The sequence below is a fragment of the Microcaecilia unicolor genome, chromosome 10, assembly GCF_901765095.1.
Source record: "Microcaecilia unicolor chromosome 10, aMicUni1.1, whole genome shotgun sequence".
Classification (NCBI taxonomy): domain Eukaryota; kingdom Metazoa; phylum Chordata; class Amphibia; order Gymnophiona; family Siphonopidae; genus Microcaecilia; species Microcaecilia unicolor.
The window spans coordinates 37,422,721-37,442,777 of NC_044040.1; the positions used below are offsets into that span (position 1 = coordinate 37,422,721).

The following is a 20,057-nucleotide window of genomic DNA, read 5'->3' on the forward strand; positions in this document are numbered from 1 at the left end:
GCCTCTTAAGACTTAGGCATCTTAGTACTCCCTTAGCTCTCTTACAAACACACAGCAACAAACCAGTACTTCATGTCAAATAATACCAGATGAAAACAAACAAACAATTCCCGATGTATTTTTCTCTTCTGAAAATATCAATGACATAACCATATGCTAATGCAATTCATGACAGCTGTTTCTGTGGGGTGTTTTCATTTAATAAAATACAATAAAATAAAAGCTACTTCATTTTATACGCTGGAAGCTGTGCGGTGTGCATTAGTTTGCTTTGTGAGGCACTGCTTGCTCTCCAGTGTGGTCTGGTTGGTAGGATTTCAGTCACACAATAGACATAATAGGTTCCATTCAGGCTTTTGTATGTCTGAGAGATTTTCTTTTACCAGTAGAAAGGAGCAGGAGATTTAATAAGTGATTTCCTACAGTTTCAGTTGTTAATGAACATTCATAATAGCTTTCTTTCAAAGGTTGGCTTTCAGCAAGGGTGTTGGGGGGCCCTACACAAACTTTCAGCCTTGTTCTTTATCGTTTATTAATTTTGCTACACTGCTTCATTCGTAAATTAGTTGAAGTGGTTTACAAATATAAAAACATACATAAAAAGAAAACAGAAAGGAACTCCATTAAAAAAAACAGCCAACCATACAGAGTAAAAAAAAATCATACATCATCCATTGTAACCCATTTGGGCCTTAAGGCTAGCCGTCTTGTCACAAGTATAGCAAGCAGAATTACTAGCTGTTGAACGCTAGATTAAAAAGATAATAAAGTTAAGAGGTGTAATATGATCTAAGACATCCCGCAATGTGGAATTCCAAGTGTGAACTTGGTCCTCAGGTGATAAATTCAGAGGGGAAAAAATCCTGTAAAGATGGAAGCAAAGAAGAATTAGCATGATGAAGGCGTCTAGTCCAGTACCCTATTACACCAGATGTTGAAGGAGGTAATGTAGTTAGCTTAGAGAAAAACAGAGGTGATGATCTGACCAAAATAATGGAATGGTGTATAAAGAGGAAAAGCTTGGTGAAGAATATTGGTGAGCAATAACCAAATCTACTACTACTACTACTATTTAGCATTTCTATAGCGCTACAAGGCATACGCAGCGCTGCACAAACATAGAAGAGTGTGACCAGCAGAGTGAGGAGGAACTGATATGTTTTGAGATAGACCTAAACAGACTATAAAGAAGAAAGGTGAGCAGAGCGTGAATGGGATGTAGAATCAATATGAGTATTAAAATCTTCAAGGATGAGAAGGTTAGAGAACTTCGCCACAATGTCTGCCACTCTCCCTTCAATTAATTTGTAGACCCCTAGCCTGCAGCCCCCCCCCCCCTCCAAGATTTTGTCAATTAATAATCATGATCATCACACAAACATCCTATAAAAATGCAGGTTAAAGTATGTTACTGTTGGAGGAATTCTGCACCAATTCTGCATTTCGCAGTAGTGCAGAATTCTCCCCTCTGCAGACAGTGCAAAATTATCCCTTTCCCATGCAGAATTCTATACAGTCTGCTGTTGGGGAGCATGGCACAGAATATACTCTGTTTCCAGCTGCTTCCCTCCCTCCCCGCACACACCCCAGTGGCAAGAGAGGAGAGCTGCATATCTGCAAATTGGGCTGCTTCTGTCTTCTCTGCTGCCTTGGTCCCCAGAAGTTCTTTTAAGCCACCTGGCTGAACAGAGACCTATGCAGCTCAAAGGAACAGTTGGGCACAGGATGGCAGAGGAGGAGGAAGCAGCCCAGTGTATGGCTGTGCATCATCTCTCTGGTGCGCTGTAGTGGTGCGTGTGCAAGTAGGGAGGAGGTACCTGGAAAAAAAGGTGAAGTGGGGTGGAGAACTGAAAAAAGGTGGATGGAGTGTGGATGACTGGCTGAAAAAAGATGGATGCAGTGTGAGGGACTGGAAAAAGATGAATGGAGTGTGTGTGTGTGGGGGGGGGGGGGATGGAGAAGTGATGTGGTATATATGCTATGGGAAGGGGTGGAGGGCTTAAGCAAAGTACATGGAGGTGGTGTTTGCCATGGGGGGGGGGGCTGAAGTAAGGTGGATAGTGGGTGTGTGTGATAGGGATGGGTAGGGGGCTGAAGCAAGGTGGATAGTGGGTGTGTGTCTTGGGTTGGAAGGTTATAAAAAGGTGGTTGGGACAAAGAAAAGTAAGATGGGGGTTGCCTGGTACAGGGAGAAGAGACCTTGGGGGTGGACAGTAAAGAGATCTTTCTGGGAGATGGGGGAGAGCATAGGGAGGGCAGTGAGGGCTGAGGGATGGGGAGAGAGAACTCTAGAAGGCAGACTGCTGCTAGAAGGGGAGAAAAATTGGGGTTATTCGCCCTGGAGAAAGGATAGAAAAAGCTGGGGACTAAACTTTCCAATGGAAGGGATACATGGAGAAGGTGGGAACTTCTGTGGTGGTGGTGGGAGGGGTGTATTTCATGCCTGGGGGAAAATGCCAACCTTTATAATGGGGGAATTCTGCACAAGAAAATTACAAATAAATTGTCCAGAATTTTCAAATATTGTGCGCAGAAATCCCCCAGGAGTAGAATGTGCTTGTGGTTCTTTGTGTTTATGTGGAAGTCAGACCTATTATTTGGGTACAACTGTTTGTTTGGGGTTTTTTTTTATTGTTTTGCTGCTCCCACAGAACTGCTGCCCAAGGCGACTGCCTAGTATTACCTAATACAGTGGTTCCCAAACCTGGTCCTGGATGCACCCCAGCCAATCAGGTTTTCAGGATACCCACCAAGAATATTTATGAGAGAGATTTGCATGCACTGCCTCCACTACATGCAGATCTCTCTTATGAATATTCATGGTGGATATGCTGAAAACCTGACTTGTTGGTTTGCCTCCAGGACCAGGTTTGGGAACCACTGGCCTAATGGTTGGGCCAAACCTTCTTTCAGACACGATCAAATGACCAACTCCAAGCCATTTGGTCGTGGGAAGAGCCAACATTCGTAGTGCACTGGGCCCCCTCACATGCCAGGACACCAACTGGGCACCCTAGGGGGCACTGCAGTGGACTTCATGAATTGCTCCCAGGTGCTCCCTTACCTTGTGTGCTGAGCCCCCCAACCCCTCCCCCAAAACCCACTCCCCACAACTGTACAACACTACCATTGCCCTAAGGGGTGAAGGGGGGCACCTAGATGTGGGTTTCTGGTGGGTTTTGAAGGGTTCCCATTTACCACCACAAGTGTAACAGGTAAACAGGTAGGGGGGGGGGTGGGCCTGGGTCTGCCTGCCTGAAGTGCACTGCAGTACCCACTAAAACTGCTCCAGGGACCTGCATACTGCTGTCAGGGAGCTGGGTATGACATTTGAGGCTGGCAAAAAATATTTTTAACGTTTTTTGTTAGGGTGGGAGGGGGTTAGTGACTACTGGGGGAGTAAGGGGAGGCCACCCCCCCCCCCATTCCCTCCGGTGGTCATCTGGTCAGTTTGGGCACCTTTTTGAGGCTTGGTTGCAAGAAAAAATGGACCAAGTAAAGTTGTCCAAGTGTTCGTCAGGGACGCCCTTCTTTTTTCCATTATCAGCCGAGGATGCCCATGTGTTAAGCATGCCCCAGTCTCTCCTTTGCTATGCTTCTGACACGCCCCTGGGAACTTTGGTCATCCCCGCAATGGAAAGCAGTTGGGGACACCCAAAATCGGCTTTTGATTATTACAATTTGGGCGACCCTGGGAGAAGGACGCCCATCTTCTGATTTGTGTCGAAAGATGGGCGTCCTTCTCTTTTGAAAATAAGCGTGCTAGTGGTCTAAGGCAGACTTTTTGCATACCAGGTTCTTGAGAGAGCAGTGGCCCTTGGTCAGAGGATTGCCACTGCAGTGTTTAGGCTAGAAGGAAAGGAGGGAAGTTAACTTTTTAGTGTTTGTAAGTGAAGGTTCATGACACTGCTGTCCCAGTAGATTCCAGATCTGATTGTGCTGGAAGCCCAGAGGAAGTGAGAGAAAACTGCTGACCAAACTAAGTAAAAGAAGGGGAAGAGGAAAAAGAAAAAAATGGTTTTGGACGTTTTTGGGTTTTGGTCATGCTATGAATTTGAGGATGTTTTCTGCCTGGAAAGGGGCTGTATTAGAGTGCTTCAGCGTTTCCTGTCCAATGTTCTGTTTATATAACTGAAAGCATGCTACAGTATGCAGTACACATGGCAAGAAATTGAACGTTTTCTACTCCAAATTTCTGTTCTAAGTGAAAATTCACAAATATTTTAGTTTTGAAATTTTGTATCCCTTGATGTTTTTGTGCATTGCATCTTGCAGTAGCACAGCCTGATTCTAGTCATCTTAAAACAGCAAATACAGATATATTTACTTAAATACTTTTATTTATTTGATTTGTCTCATACCTTTTTCATTTGTAGCTCTGAAATGCTTTTGGTTAGAAATGTACATAAGTTGGATTTCTGAAAAGGTGGTACAATGTCCAACTTATTTTCGAAGGAGATCGCCGGCCATCTTCCGACACAAATCAGGAGATGGCCGGCGATCTCCTAAAGCCGGCCAAATCGGTATAATCGAAAGCTCATTTTGGCTGGCGCCAACTGCATTCTGTTGCGGAGCTGGCCAAACTTCAAAGGGGCATTTCGGGAAGGGTAGCGAAGGCAGGACGGGGGCGTGCTTTGAGATGGCCGGCTTCGCCCGATAATGGAAAAAGGAAGGGCATCCCTGGTGAGAATTTGGTCCACTTTATTTGGTCCCTTTTTTCAGGTCCAAGTCCCAAAAAAGTGCCCGAACTGACCAGATGACCAACAGAGGGCATCGGGGATCACCTCCCCTTACTCCCCCAGTGGTCACTAACCCCCTCCCACCCTCAAAAAAACAACTTTAAAAACTTTTTTTGCCAGCCTCAAATGTCATACTCAGGTCCATCGCAGCAGTATACAGGTCCCTGGAGCAGTTTTATACGGTATCTTCAATAAAATATTTTGGATTATATACTGATCTGCTTGCTCATTTTCCCGTTTAAATTAGAGCCAACCATGTTTTAACCTTGTGAGGCAGGTAAAAAAAAAAACTGGTAAGAAAAGTTAAGATGAGCTTGAAGTTTGGGAATCTAATTCTTGGTACTTCAGATTCTACTTACTTACATCAAGTCAGAACTAACTATGATTCAGCTATGAGCATCTGCCCTTTGAAGTATACCATTATGTTCATTGTTAAGAACCTCCTGTAGTGGTAATTTCTTTGATTGCTTTGATCATTTGATACATTTGTTGACTAGCTTTCAACTGCTGTGCTCCCTTCATCAGATCAAAGCAAGACGATCTATGCCTGAAGTTGCCTGAACAGAGAGGTAAATTACAGGTTGTATTATGGTGGTGGTGATTTTCAAAGCTGTAAAGAGGTGCTCCAGAGGGAAAGGGTGATATGTATGCAGAACTGTGAGAAAACAGCATGATTCTCTCAAAAGCAGCAAGACATCTTATCTTGCCTCCAGATATTTCTAATTCAAGCATACTTCTGAGTATGTTTGTCCCACTTCCTATTATCCTGTTTCCTTTCCGTGATTCCTCAGCCCAATTCCTATGCCCATCTTTTTTCTCACTTAGAAGATAAATGATGGCTTAATCCATCTACCCAACTTTATACAAACTAAACTCGAATGTAGACACTATGTTCACACCGGTATGCAGTGTACATTTTGTTATAATGGGGGAAATGGTCTCAATGGCCACTGGGTCCTGCTGCTGACAGCGTAAATAGTATCAAGATCCCATCTGTGACTCTACTCATCACAGCAGTAGAACTGGAATCTTACTGTCTGATGATAGGGTCCTTTTCATACTATCATTCATTACATTCTTTCAGGTTGCCTTTGGAAGATTATGAGGGTGGAAGAAGAAGGAGGGGCTTGAGTCTCTGGGTGTGGCCTGACCAGACTCAAGTCCTTCCTCTGCCTGTTCTAACCTCCTCTACTGTATCTCTAGTGTTCGACAGGATTTTGTTTTTGGCTTCCTCTATTTTGTATCTGCTTCCATCATCATGGTCATCTTCATCTGCCTCTATTGCTTACAGGCAGATGAAAACATCTCTCGTCTCTTTTAATTTTTCTCCCTTCTCATCTAGGGGCCCTTTTACTAAGCCATGTTGGCGCTTACTTGCGCACAACGTGCACCAATTTGAAATTACCGCCCGGCTACCATGTGGCCCAGGCAGTAATTTCATTTTTTACGTGTGTCTGCTACATGCACCGGAAAATAAAATTTATTTTCCGATGCGCGGCAGAAACTGGGCGGTAATAGTCATTATACGCGTGTAGACAATTACCGCCCGGTTAACACATGAGACCTTACCACTAAGTCAATGTGTGGCGGTGAGGTCTCAGACCCAAAATGGATGCGCGCCAATTTTGATTTTGCCGCAAATCCATTTTCGGTAAAAATAAGGCCTTTTTTACAGGCACGCTGAAAAATGGATCTGCATGCACCCAAAACATGCGCCTACAGTAGCACAGCCCATTTTTCAGTGCACTTTAGTAAAAGGACCCCTAGATACCAATATACCGTTGAATGCCATCCTTATCCTCTCTCCCACTAATCCTGTTCTTTAACATAAATCCTTTTGAAGCCAGTTGTGCATTTTAATGATGAATTTAGACTCCTGGGGGGGGGGGGGGGGGGGCAATATTCTAAGAGATTTAAGCGTGAGGAGCCTCTCCTGCCCGCTTAAATTGCTTCCTTCCACCTAAGTGGGGATATTCAGCGGCACTTATCCAGAGATTGCCGCTGAATATCCCACAGACTGCCCAATCAAAAGGTGGGCAGGTCAGGGGTAGCAGATGGGTATCAGACCTGGCTAGTTGTTGGCTATTAGTGCAGTGGGCTGAGAACCAGGGGAACTGGGTTCAATTCTCTCTGTGGTTCCTTGTGATCCTGGGCAAGTCTCCATTGCCCCAAATACATAAACTTAGGGGTCCTTTAGCAAACTGGGAGGAGTGGCCTAGTGGTTAGGGTGGTAGACTTTGGTCCTGGGGAACTGAGTTCGATTCCTGGCACAGGCAGCTCCTTGTGACTCTGGGCAAGTCACTTAACCCTCCATTGCCCCATGTAAGCCACATTGAGCCTGCCATGAGTGGGAAAGCGCGGGGTACAAATGTAACAAAAATAAAATAGATACTATTGGAGATTCTACATGGAATGTTGCTACTATTGGAGATTCTACATGGAATGTTGCTATTCCACTAGCAACATTCCATGTAGAAGGCTGCGCAGGCTTCTGTTTCTGTGAGTCTGACGTCCTGCACGTACGTGCAGGACGTCAGACTCACAGAAGCAGAAGCCTGCGCGGCCACATTGGTGATCTGTAAGGGCCTACCTCTACATGGAATGTTGCTAGTGGAATAGCAACATTCCATGTAGAATCTCAATTAGTAGCAACCGTGGAGGAGTGGTTAGGGTGGTGGACTTTGGTCCTGGGGAACTGAGTTTGATTCCCACTTCAGGCACAGGCAGCTCCTTGTGACTCTGGGCAAGTCACTTAACCCTCCATTCCCCCATGTAAGCCACATTGAGCCTGCCATGAGTGGGAAAGCGCGGGGTACAAATGTAACAAAAAAAAAAAACTGTAGTAAAAGTTGGCCTCAGTACACCCTTATGAGGGTTTTTCCCAATTGCTGAGGTCATTTATACCACAGCGGTAAAATGTCTGAAAATTCTATTCTCTGTATTTATGTCCACATGCTAATTTTATCATTAGCGCATGGCCATTAGCACATGAGCCCCTACTGCTACCTATTTTGTAGGGCTCACGTGCTAACCCCACGCTAATCAGTTAGCACACAGCAATATAGCTGTGCTAATTGATTAGTGCAGAACAGGCCTATTCTCCGCTCCAACCCTCCCCCATCAGTGCCAAAAAAATAAAAAAATTTTAGCGTGTGGGAAGCATGCATGGAGTGCAAAATGACCACAGGGCGGCTGAGCAGCTTAGTAAAAGAGCCCTTAGATTGTGAGCTCACTAGGGACAGAAAGTATCTGCATAAAATATATGTAAACCATTTTGGTTGTACCACAGAAATGCAGTGTATCAAATCTATGACCCTTGACCCTTAAATCTGTGATCTTATTGTTTCCTGGATTTACTTTTCTGAAGAATAATTTTCTATTCAGTTCTACATCATTTTTCATTAGTAATAATTAATACTGAATTTTAATTTTATTCTTTATATATTTTTGATGAAAAAATTTAGCATTGTAACTTCTTGTATCCTCCTTTACCTGACTGTAACATATTTTGAACTTGAGTTTGAAAAGGTGAATACTCAGATTTAAAATTCAAAGCAAAGTCAATATGATCATGGCTCCCATGGGGGAAAGGGAAAGGGGCAACAGGAAATTTTAACTCCTAATATATACTTCTTTTTGTCTCTTTTCTTCCTGGATAGTTCTTTTGTCCTTATGTAACTGTTCTTTCTGATTTTATATTATAATTGTAAACTGTTTGGGTTTCTTTAATGATTTGTACTATGTAGCCTAGTGGTTAGAACCCAGTCTTGACATCCAGGGGTGGCTGGTTCAATTCCCACTGCTGCTCCTTGTGATCTTGGGCAAGTCACGTAACCCACCATTGCCTCAGGTACAAACTTAGATCGTGAGCCCTCCTGGGACAGAGAAATATCCAGAGTACCTGAATGTAACTCACCTTGAGCTACTACTGAAAAAAGGTGTGAGCAAAATCTAAATAAATATTTGAGATTCTACATGGAATGTTGGTACTATTTGAGATTCTACATGGAATGTTGCTGTTGCTACTATTGGAGATTCTGGAATGTTGCTACTAGTTGAGATTCTACATGGAATGAATGTTGCTATTCCACTAGCAACATTCCATGAGGAAGCCTGCCCTTGCAGATCAGCAACGCGGCTGCGCAGGCTTCTGTTTCTGTGAGTCTGACGTCCTGCACATATGTGCAGGACGTCAGACTCACAGAAACAGAAGCCTGCGCAGCTGCTTTGCTGATCTGCAAGGGCAGACTTCTACATAGAACACTGCAAGTGGAGGAGTAGCCTAGTGGTTAGAGCACCGGTCTTGCAATCCAGAGGTGTCCGGTTCAAATCCCACTGCTGCTCCTTGTGATCTTGGGCAAGCCACGTAACCCTCCATTGCCTCAGTTACAAAATTAAATTGTGAGCCCTCCAGGGACAGAGAAATGCCCAGCGTACCTGAATGTAACTCACCTTGAGCTACTACTGTCAAAGGTATGAGCAAAATCCAAATAAATAAATGAAACATGAAATAGAAGGATGGAGGGAATCCCAGTCATTGCGCGACAGTGACGTCTACAGGCTCAGATCATATGCATTTTGGGCTCTGAAGAGGCATTGGCCCCTAGCAGTGTCTGTGTTTACAGAACCAGATTCTGCTGGTATCTAACCAGGGGAGAAGACCCTGAAGTCACCTCAGCTTTAGACCTCCTGCCACTTAGTGACTGGAACTTGGGCAGTGTCCAGGTGCATCTAAAATAAGTAAAAAAAGATAGGTCATATGAAATGTTTTCAGTGGCTGCAACAGGTAATTTAAAATATGAGATTAATTTTGCAATGCCGTGTATTTATCTGTAATATCTTTATTAAAAGAAGTAGATATAAATCAACAAACAGTTTTCAAATACTTTAACATTCCTTTTTTTGTAACAGATAATATTTTAAAGAACTAAAAAGACATTGAGCCGACCTCTGCATGCATTCTTTAAGATTTGCAGGTAGCAAATTTGTTTTCTTGCTCTACAATTTCATTTCTAATTTCTATCACTTTCTCCTCCAGTTCTTTTAATCGACCAGATTTCTCTTCTTTAATTTTGTTTAGATCATTGATCTTCTTTTCCAGATCTGAAAGCAGAAGATGGAATTTGGGTTGTTTATATAAAGCATTTTAGAATGAACTTAAATTGCAGCCTCAATGGTTTTCAGCACTGATCTTCTGAGGGGGGTCCCTCCCAAATCCTTCGGACCTTAAGAGGACTGGAGAGGACCCCTCTCACCCACTGAAGAGCATGAGAACTGAATATTCAGGCCCTCATGATCAAAAGCAAACTCTGGCGCTAGAGGCTGTTAACGCCATACTAGCGCTAGAGTTTGCAGCCGACCCATGATCAGAGCCCTCGAGCGCCTGAAACAGCGCACTCGAGGGCTCTCAGCGCAAGTAGCATGCAAATGCATGCTAAACAGGGCTTCTAGCGCAATTAGCTTGCAAATGCATGCTAATTGGCGCTTAACGCATTCATCCCCAATGATCAGCGACCAACGCGCCAAAGAATGGGTCGCTGGCCGCAGCAAAATCAACGCCAGCTCCGAGCTGGCGTTAGATTTTGCAGATCATTGGGGAGGAATGGTGAGCCCTGTCCAGCATGCAGTTGCATGCTGGCAGGCCCCCCTTCCCCCCCAAGGCAAACAAGAACGGGGGGCTGGAGTTCCAGTGGACCTCCGGTCCCCCCGACGATCCCCCCCACCATGTTCACGGAGGGCTGGAGATCCGGTGGGTCTCCAGCCCCCGAAACCCCCAGAAATCGTTGATTGGCCGCCTCCGGCCAAAGGATCTTTTCCAACTGTGATCCATCGACCCACCCCAAATCCTCCCCCCAGCATTGTCCTTAGATTCCCTGGTGGTCCGTGGTGTGCTGTGGTGTCGTGCCGGCCCCCCTCCCGGCCCCCCTACCTTTTGTTGGAGGAGGGATGCAGCCTGCCTGCCTCCCTCCTCTTCCAGTCAGTCAATGCCCAAAATGGCGGCGCCCAGCACCACCCACTGCATCCTGGGATGCACTGGGCGGGGCTACAGACCAATGAAGGGAGCGATTCCCAGGATGCAATTGGCGGGGCTGGGCGCCGCCATTTTGGGCGTCGACTGACTGGAAGAGGAGGGAGGCAGGCAGGCTGCGTCCCTCCTCCAACAAAAGGTAGGGGAGCCGGGAGGAGGGCCGGCACGACACCCTCACACCACGGACCACCAGGGAATCTAAGGACAACGCTGGGGGGAGGATTTGGGGTGGGCTGGAGGTCCACCGGACCTCCAGCCCCCCCCCCCCCCCGTCGATGGATCACAGTTGGAAAAGATCCTTTGGCTGGAGGCAGCCAATCAACGATTTCTGGGGGTTTTGGGGGGCTGGAGACCCACCGATCCTCCAGCACCCCCCCACCCGTCGGTGGGAGGGAGAGGGTTTGGCCGGCGGCGGCCACGACGTTTTCTGGGGGTTTGGGGGGGGGCCTCGTTGTTCGGGCCTCGGGGCAGGCTGTTTGACAGGTTTGGGCTTTTGACAGCCCAGACCTGTCAAACAAGTGCGGGAGGATTGTGCTGAGCGCATGCTCGGCACAATTCTCCCGCACTTTAAACATGATAATCAAAGATAATAGCGCTGCTTAGATTTGCATGCATTATCTTTGATCATCGATGCAGAAAAGCCCTGCGCTGTCCCAGCGCTATTTTTAGGGCGCTGTTTGGAACAGCGCAGGGCTTTTGATCATCTGCCCATCAGCCTTGCCCCTAATCCAGGCACATTATTAAGGAGCATAGTTAGGCCATTTTTTTTAGCTGTATGCATATACAAAAAGTATGCTTATAGCTTGCTCTGTAAGCACATGCCCAGATTTTAAAGCAAAAATATACACACACACCGTTGCTTTGAAAATTACCCAAACAAAATACATCTATACCTGCTGTTTAGCATGTAGCATTTTCAGGGTTATTTTACACACATGTGCTTGAATTTTCAAAAGTATGAGTGTCAATGATGAGAGAGGGAGCACAGCCTAAGTGGTGGGGTTGGAGGGAAAAGAGTTGATTCAGGGATTGAGTTGGGAAGGGGGCAAGAAGACACTTGAAATTGACAGAGAGGGGCCCCAGGTAAAGATTGCATTGGATTGGACTGGATTTATTACTTATAACCCGTCCTTATCCAGGGTGGTAAACAGGGAAGAATGGGAGCTGCACATTTCAATGGGACAGTGGAATGTGAACTGGGGGTTTGGTGAGGGAACATAGACTATGAGGGTGGGAGGGGAAATAGGGAGTTTTGGGGAGAGGACAGAGAGGACTCAGTGACTGAATGTGAGAGGTAAGCTTAGGGATTATGGGGGAATGATTAACAGGGCCTAGGAGATGTCATGGGGAGAAAAGAATATCTGGAGAAAAGAGAGCATGGATTCATATTCAGTGGGGAAAGGGTAGGGCCTGAGGCATTTATGGGTAGAGCTAGAGGAAAACAATGGCCCCAGCTAGGGAGGGAAGGATGGGAACTGAGAAGCCTGGAGATGGGAGAGGAGAAGCTCAAGTATTGAGGGTGAAAGTAAGGAAGAAATAGGATAGGGAAGGAAGAGATGATTGGTGAGGAGAAAGCAGGACTTGGTGGGTTTAATAAGGGTGAGAGAGTGACAAGTTGGGATTGAATGGGAGAATGAGAAGTTGGAGTGGGGAGCATGCTCCTTGAGTTTGCGTGGAAGGAAAGAAAGGCTTCAAGATTAGTTAGAGTGGTGAGCATGGACGTGGGGATTGGATGGACAGGGAAAGACCAACAAGAGCCATTTGATAAATGTGGGGGCCAATTACATGGGGGAAATAAAATCAATTTACCCCTAATGGAGTTAGAATGCTGAAACATGGTCATATGGGGTTTCTAGGTTATTATGTTAATTGGTGCTGTGTAGTTTTTAGGTTTACTTGTAAGAATAAATAATTACTTTTAATTTTATTATATTCATTGTGGTGTTCATTGGGTGGTAGACCTTTCACTGTTGTGTCTGGGCTTTTTCACAATGTGCCTGCTTAGTAGTGGAGGAAGTTTGTGATATGACACCAGAATTAAAAAAAAAAAGTTGTATGGCGTTGTATGGGGAAATGTACTATTCAGTACTGTACCCATTATTGGGGGAGGGAGGAGGGTTTGTGTGCATGCAGAGTATGTTTTTATATTTAATTCCATGATGAACGTGTGTGCAGTGTGTCACATATGCAAGTGTCAACAGTCAAGTGTGTCCTAATGAAAAAAAGATTGAGACCATTGCCCTAAATGGATACATTTGTTCAAATAGTGTCTGATAAGTTTCGGCTTTCCCCACCTTTGGCTACTAATCTTAGGTGAATAACATTTTGGCCTGGCATCAAAAGTTATCTACGTGTTGTATCTGAATTTTTAACCCAAAGCACTTTTGCAGTTAGCATTGGGTGCTAAGCATTTAATTGCTTTTGAATATTGACTCCATATTTTCAAAGCACTTAGACTTACAAAGTTATGTGAAGGGGCATTTCGATATGACATCTAAGTTGGACTTTGGACATTTTGTGCTAAATGTCCAAAATCTGAATAGGAAATATGGCAATTTTTGAAACTGCCAAGTCTATTTTTTTTTTTTTCAAAAATACTGTTTGTAGCAAGGTTTTGTGCTTTGAGTATTTATTTCTTTCAGGCCATTTTTGAAAAAAAAAAAAAAAAAGTGCAAGTGAAAAACAGAAAATCAAGCCATTGAGATGTAGGAGGGGTCAGCATTTTTAGCAGACTGGTCCCCCAGACATCCCAGGAGAGCACTGGGTCACCCTAGGGAGCACTGATGTGGATTCATCTAAATGCTCCCAGGTACACATCTCACCGTTGCTCCCTTATCTTGTCTTCTGAGTCCTCGAAAACCCACTAACCCAACTGTACATCACTACAGTAGCCCTTATGGGTGAAGGGGGCACCTCTATGTGGGTGTAGTGGGTTTCCGGTGAGGTTTGGACGATTCACAGTTTCCGCCACAAGTGTAACAGGTAGGGGGAGGTATGGGCCTGGGTCCATCTGTCTACAACTACCTCTATACTACTCTGGGGACCAGCATGCTGCTCTGATGGACCTGGCTATAACATTTGATGCTATCATAGAGGCTGGTGAGTACTATTTTTATTCACATTTTTTGGTGGTGGGAAGGGGTTAGTGACCACTGGGGGAGTAAGGGGGGTCCATCTGGTCATTTAGGGCACCTTTTTATGCCTTATTTGTTATAAAATCTGGTCTAGACCAAAACTATGAATCTCCTCATGCTTAGCCCGCACACTCTGCAACTTATTCCTGGGGGAGGGGCTACACCTAATGCAAGATGAGAAGCAGGTGAAACATTGAGTCTTCCCAAGCCTTTAATAGCTGTAGTGACTGACTGACTAGCCAGTCACTCAAACTACATCAGGATTAGCATGCCACACACCTTCTAAGATCAGTTGCAAACACCTTATTTGGTTGTACATACAATTTACCTCCCATCTGGCTACCCACTTTATTTATCCCAAAATGGCTTTATCTTACCTGTTTTGTCTGTCTAAAATCTTTCTAGAATCACTTGCATTCTGCTGACATTGTGAGTCTCATTTTTATTATATGAGTACTCTATTTTGCTGTATTGTATGTATTGTGGGGGCAGTTTTCTCCAAGTGATTTTATTTTGCACATACCATGACAAGAATGAACCTCACTCAAAAGCTAGAGCATGTGAAGAATGATCTCAGCCTCTCAAATATGCTGCTAATGCTCACCGTAGTACTTGCATTGTGCCAAAGAGAGCTCCTTTCTGGAGTTCATAAGATGTAACATGTAAAGGCAGTTGATCCAGGTGCGCTTGGAAGTTCTTTTTGATCAAACCTGTGGCACCCAAAATGATGGGAAATCTTTCTGCCACATTTTCTTAGTCTTGGACAACATTTCTTGGTACTTGCGGATTTTCCCTCTCTCCATGTGATTCACTAAGTAATCGCTTGGGGCCGACACCTCTATAATCAATGACGTTCTGGTGTTTTTCACTTTTACAAATTAATTTAGTTTGACTTTTTTCCAAATTTACCTCACTATTCCAATTGTGTATTAGGCTGACATTTTGTCATTTTATTAAATTGAAGTAGCCTATGTCCAGCTGCTCCTACCGTACACTACTTTTGGTGAACCTCTTCATAAAAACAGTTAATAAATCCTAATAAATAAATAAAAATCACCTGCTATCCGTTGAATTTTCTCATCTGTTTCTTTAACCAGGTTTTCAGCCTCTTCCTTTAAGTTCTTCACTTTGTTTAGTGTTTCTGCCAGATGTTCTGTATTATTGTGCTCTTTCTTGAGGATGACGTATTTATCTTTCAGGGCCATAAGTTGCTACAAAGAAAATAGATGCATATTAAAATTTGTATCATGATAGAGGTAATTCTATCATGTGGGTGCTAACATTTATGCACTGAATATGCAGGTAAATGATTAGAATAATGGCAGGGGCCATACCCAGGGTTGTGCATGTAGTGCAGCTGTATTGAGAGGTTCTGGTGGGTTGTCCTAAAGGATATATTTAACAGATCACTGGAGACAGGAGAGTTTCCATGGAATTGGAGAAGAGTTCATGAAGGGTTTATCTTCATAAAAGCGATAATGTTGCTGCATTGAGAGGTTCTGGTGGGTCATCCTAAAGGATATATTTAACAGATCACTCGAGACAGAAGAGTTTCCATGGAATTGGAGAAGAGTTAATGAAGGGTTTCTCTTCATAAAAGTGATAATGTTGCATTGATGACACGCCTCACCCAAGAAGCACGAGATGAGTTAGTGAAAAACAATTTCACAGTTTTACAAGACTATATATAGTAATTAGGTTCTAGAACCTGGGACCCAAAGAGCAGAAAATTCCTAATTTTGTGGATCAAAGTTTAACTTTATCTGGAACTTTCAGTAATCCCAGTTGTGATGAACACAGATTTTTCAATGGTACATAAGGTGTCAAAAGATCTTTTAAATATTTAGGACCTTCTAACTAAATAGCAGTGAAAACAAGACATACAAATTTACATTTTAAATGTTGTTCAATAGGTAACCAATGTAATTCCATCAAAACTGGTTCTACTTGATCAGAAATGTTTTTCTGCATGAGAGCCACGCAACTATGTTTTGTTATCTGTTGGTCTTTCTACCTAACACTTAGGAGGCTCACAGTAAACAGCATTGCACTAATCCATTTGTGATGTTAGAAAGACGTGTACCAATAAAGTTAAAATATTTCTTCTCAAAAGACAGCTAACTCCTTTTATCAACTGCATACTTGCAAACCCTGATCTAATTATAGAAGAAATTTACTCTCCAAACTCCAGCTTATTGGCCAGCCAGACTCCTAAGTTTTTCACTACTACTTTTTCAACCAAAACTTTTCCATTCAAGACAGGTGCTTGGGTAAACCTGTTTAGTTGTCTGGAAAATCACATAAAGTATCTTCTATGTTTAACTTAAGTTCTATCTCCTTGAACCAGCAGGATAATTCTGATAAACAATCATTCAAGAGAGTCAAGGCATTACTTTGCTCCTTTTCAATTTCTAGTCACAGCTGTATACCCTCCGCATATATATAGCAAGATGCACCTGCTTTTGAAAATATTTCCACCACAGGACCCAAATACAGATTAAAAAGCAAAGGAGATAAAACTGACCCTGAAGTAACACACAAGATAATGCAACAAGATCCAAACATTGTCCCTTCCACACCACCAATTTTGAAAGAATGATGCTATCCATTTTAAAACTAATCCTTGGATACCCACTTTACTCAATCTAGTAAGCAGCAATGTATGATTTATCATACCAAATGCAGCTGTGAAGTCCTGTAAAAGTAAAATCGCATCCTTTCCTTTGTCCCAACTACACCTAATGTCATTCAGCAAAAAATCAAGAACGATCTTGGTATTGTGATATTTTCGAAATCCTGATTGCCTATCATGTAGGGCACATGTGTGTTCAACGGAATTCCAAGATCTGATTATATATGGTTTCCTCAATAAGTTTCCCCATAAATGGGGTTTGTGAGCTTGGTCAATAAGATGACTAGAGATTTTTGACACTGTTACCTCCTTTGAGGATAGGGTTAATAAAAGTCTGTTTCCGTGGAGTTGGTAATATACATTGCACTGAAGATAAATTAATCAAATAAGTCTGAGAAGATGTGGGAATCTATAGGTCAGTAAGCATTACCTTGGTGGTAGGAAAAGTCATGGAGATACTGCTGAAGGACGGGATAGTGAACTTTCTAGAATCAAATTTTTGACACTGTTACCTCCTTTGAGGATAGGGTTAATAAAAGTCTGTTTCAGTGGAGTTGGTAATATACATTGCACTGAAGATAAATTAATCAAATAAGTCTGAGAAGATGTGGGAATCTATAGGTCAGTAAGCATTACCTTGGTGGTAGGAAAAGTCATGGAGATACTGCTGAAGGACGGGATAGTGAACTTTCTAGAATCAAATCAGTTGCAAGATCTGAGGCAGGATGGTTTTACTAAAGGAAGATTGTGCCAAACAAATTTGATTGAGTTATTTGACTGGATGACCAGAGAGCTAGATTGAGGACAACTGTTCGATATGGTCTACTTAGATTTCAGCAAAACCTTTAAAACTGTTCCTCATAGGAGGCTTATAAATAAAGTGAGCACTCTAGGGGCTAGTCCCACAGTGGTGAACTGGGTCAGAAATTGGTTGATAGACATCAGCAGGTGATGATAAATGGAATTCACTTGGAAGAAAGGTGAGTAGTGGTGTGCCTCAGGGATCAGTTCTAGGACTGATTCTTTTCAATGTCTTTGTGAACAATATGGCTGAAGGGACAGGAAGAAATGTTTGCCTGTTTGTGGATGACAGAAAGATTTGCCACAGATTGGACCCTGGAGGGAGTAGATAACATGAAAAATTATTTATAAAAATTAGAAGCATTGGGCTAAAGCTTGGCAGTGATGCTTTAAAGCAAAGAAATGCAGAGTGATGCATTTTTTTCATGCAGAAATCCAAAGGAGCTATATATGATAGGAGGAGAGAGGCTGATGTGTATGGAAGAGGAGTGGTACCTCGGGATGATAGAGTCTAAGGATCTCAAGATGGTGAAACAATGTGACAAGGCAGTGGACAAAGCCAGAAGAATGATAGGCTGCAGAAAGAGAGGCTTAACTAGCAGAAGGAAGAAGGTGATAATGCTAATGCCCACTTCAAATACTACCATATTTTACTAAGGATACAAAAAGAATGAATTGGTTCAGAGGAAGGTGACCAAAATGATATAGGGTCTGCACGAGAAGACTAATGAGAAGAGACATGAAGACCTGACTACGTATACCCTAGAGGAGACAAGAGGCAGGGGTGATACGATATAGATGTTTAAATACTTGGAAGGTATTAATGAGCAAGCAAATCTTTTTCAAAGTTGAAGCTATAGAACTATAGGACACAAAATGAAACCGTAAAGAGATAAGCTTAAAAGCAATATCAGGAAATACTTTTTCATTAAAAAGGTGGTGGAGTGGGAAGGAAAGGGGAGGGGAAGGGGGAAAAATGTATTGACGTTTATGGGAACGCCAGTTGTTGGGCTTTTGTACTATGATATATGTATGTATATACGGGTGATGGTTCATATGGATCTTATCGTCAATAAAAAAGAGTTAAACATAAAAGGGTGGTGGATGTCAGGAATGCCCTTCTGGTGGAGGTGGCTGGGAAAAAAACAAACAGTGATAGAATTCAAAATGGCATTGAAGATATATAGAAGATCAGATCAAAGAAAACAAATACTCAGTGTACCTCAATGTAACTCACCTTGAGCTACTACTGAAAAGGTGTGAGCAAAATAAAAAAAAAAATGACATAGAGAAGTGTAACTTGCACAGAGAGGCAGGCGTAATCATAAACAAAGGCAAAGTGGAGGGTAACTTACATGGTCTGCACATAGTGGCAGGTACGACTCTAGCCACCTTGCTGGGCAGAATAGATAGGCCATGCTGGTCTTTATCTACCATCTGTTACTATATTTCTATAACCTTATGTGTATGAGTTATGTGTATAAAATGTTCAGCAAGCCAACTTATGTGTTTTGGCTTGCTGAAAGTTATGTGGTGGCCATGCCAATGAGAATTCACCCTTTGATTTCCATATTTTAAAATTTTGATAGTTTTAGAACAGACTGTTAAAACTGGTTCCGATGTGTTTTACTTCCTTGGAAAGTGTCTTCTAAATGGTATCTGACAGGGCAGTACCAAGGGAGGGTATGTGTGGCAGTCGATTCTGATTTCACAAGAAAACACTATAGCAAAACAAAAAATGTTCACAAGCTATCAGGCTCATTTTTGAAAGAGATGGACGTCCACCTTTTGACATAAATCGGAACATGGACGTCCCCAACTGCAGTCCTGGAGGTGTGGTGAAGGCTGGACTTGGGCGTGCCTAAAACTTGGGATGTTTTGAGCCATAATCGAGAAAAGCAAGGACGTCCTAAAGTAAAACTTGAACATTTTCAGCTGGACGTGTTTCTTTTTACGAATAAGGCACAAAAAGGTGCCCGAATTGACTACATGACCACCGAAGGGAATCGGGGATGACCTCCCGTTACTCCCCCAGTGGTCACTAACCCCCTCCCACCCTCAAAAAACATCTTTAAAGATATTTTGTGCTAGCCTCTATGCCAGCCTCAGATGTCATACTCAGGTCCATGACAGCGCATGCAGGTCCCTGGAGCGGTTTTAGTGGGTACTGCAGTGCACTTCAGACAGGCGAACCCAGGCCCATGCCCTCCCTACCTGTTACTTTTGTGGAGGACACAGCGAGCCCTCCAAAACCCACCAGAAACCCACTGTACCCACATATAGGTACCCCCCTTCACCAATAAGGGCTATGGTAGTGGTGTACAGTTGTGGGTAGTGGGTTTTGGGGGGTTCAGCACACAAGGTAAGGGAGCTATGTACCAGGGTGCCCAGTTGGTGTCCTGGCATGTCAGGGGGACCAGTGCACTAGAAATGCTGGCTCCTCCCACGTCCAAATGGCTTGCATATGGACGTTTTTGACTTGAACGTCTTTGGTTTCGAAAATCACTGAAAGTCAAAGACGTCCATGTCTAAGGACGTCCAAATTCAAGGACGTTCATGGTATTTTTGAAACGAAAGATGGACGTCCATCTTTTTTCGAAAATACGGTTTTCACTGCCCCCGGATTTGGACATTTTACAAAGACATCCAAATCCAAACATGGACGTTTCTTTTGAAAATGCCCCTCCATGTCTATGGTGAAAATAAGAGCCAAAGATCAGAGT

At 43.4% G+C, this 20,057-nt stretch overlaps 1 protein-coding gene across 1 annotated transcript in view; it reads right to left on the minus strand.

The window, feature by feature from the left end:
- The window catches only part of LAMB4 (laminin subunit beta 4), a 304,586-nt gene that overhangs the window by 147,170 nt on the left and 137,359 nt on the right, over nucleotides 1-20,057 (minus strand). The window contains 2 exon segments of the mRNA XM_030216762.1: nucleotides 9,742-9,842; nucleotides 14,959-15,112. Of these exon segments, the coding sequence (XP_030072622.1) occupies nucleotides 9,742-9,842; nucleotides 14,959-15,112 (255 nt within the window).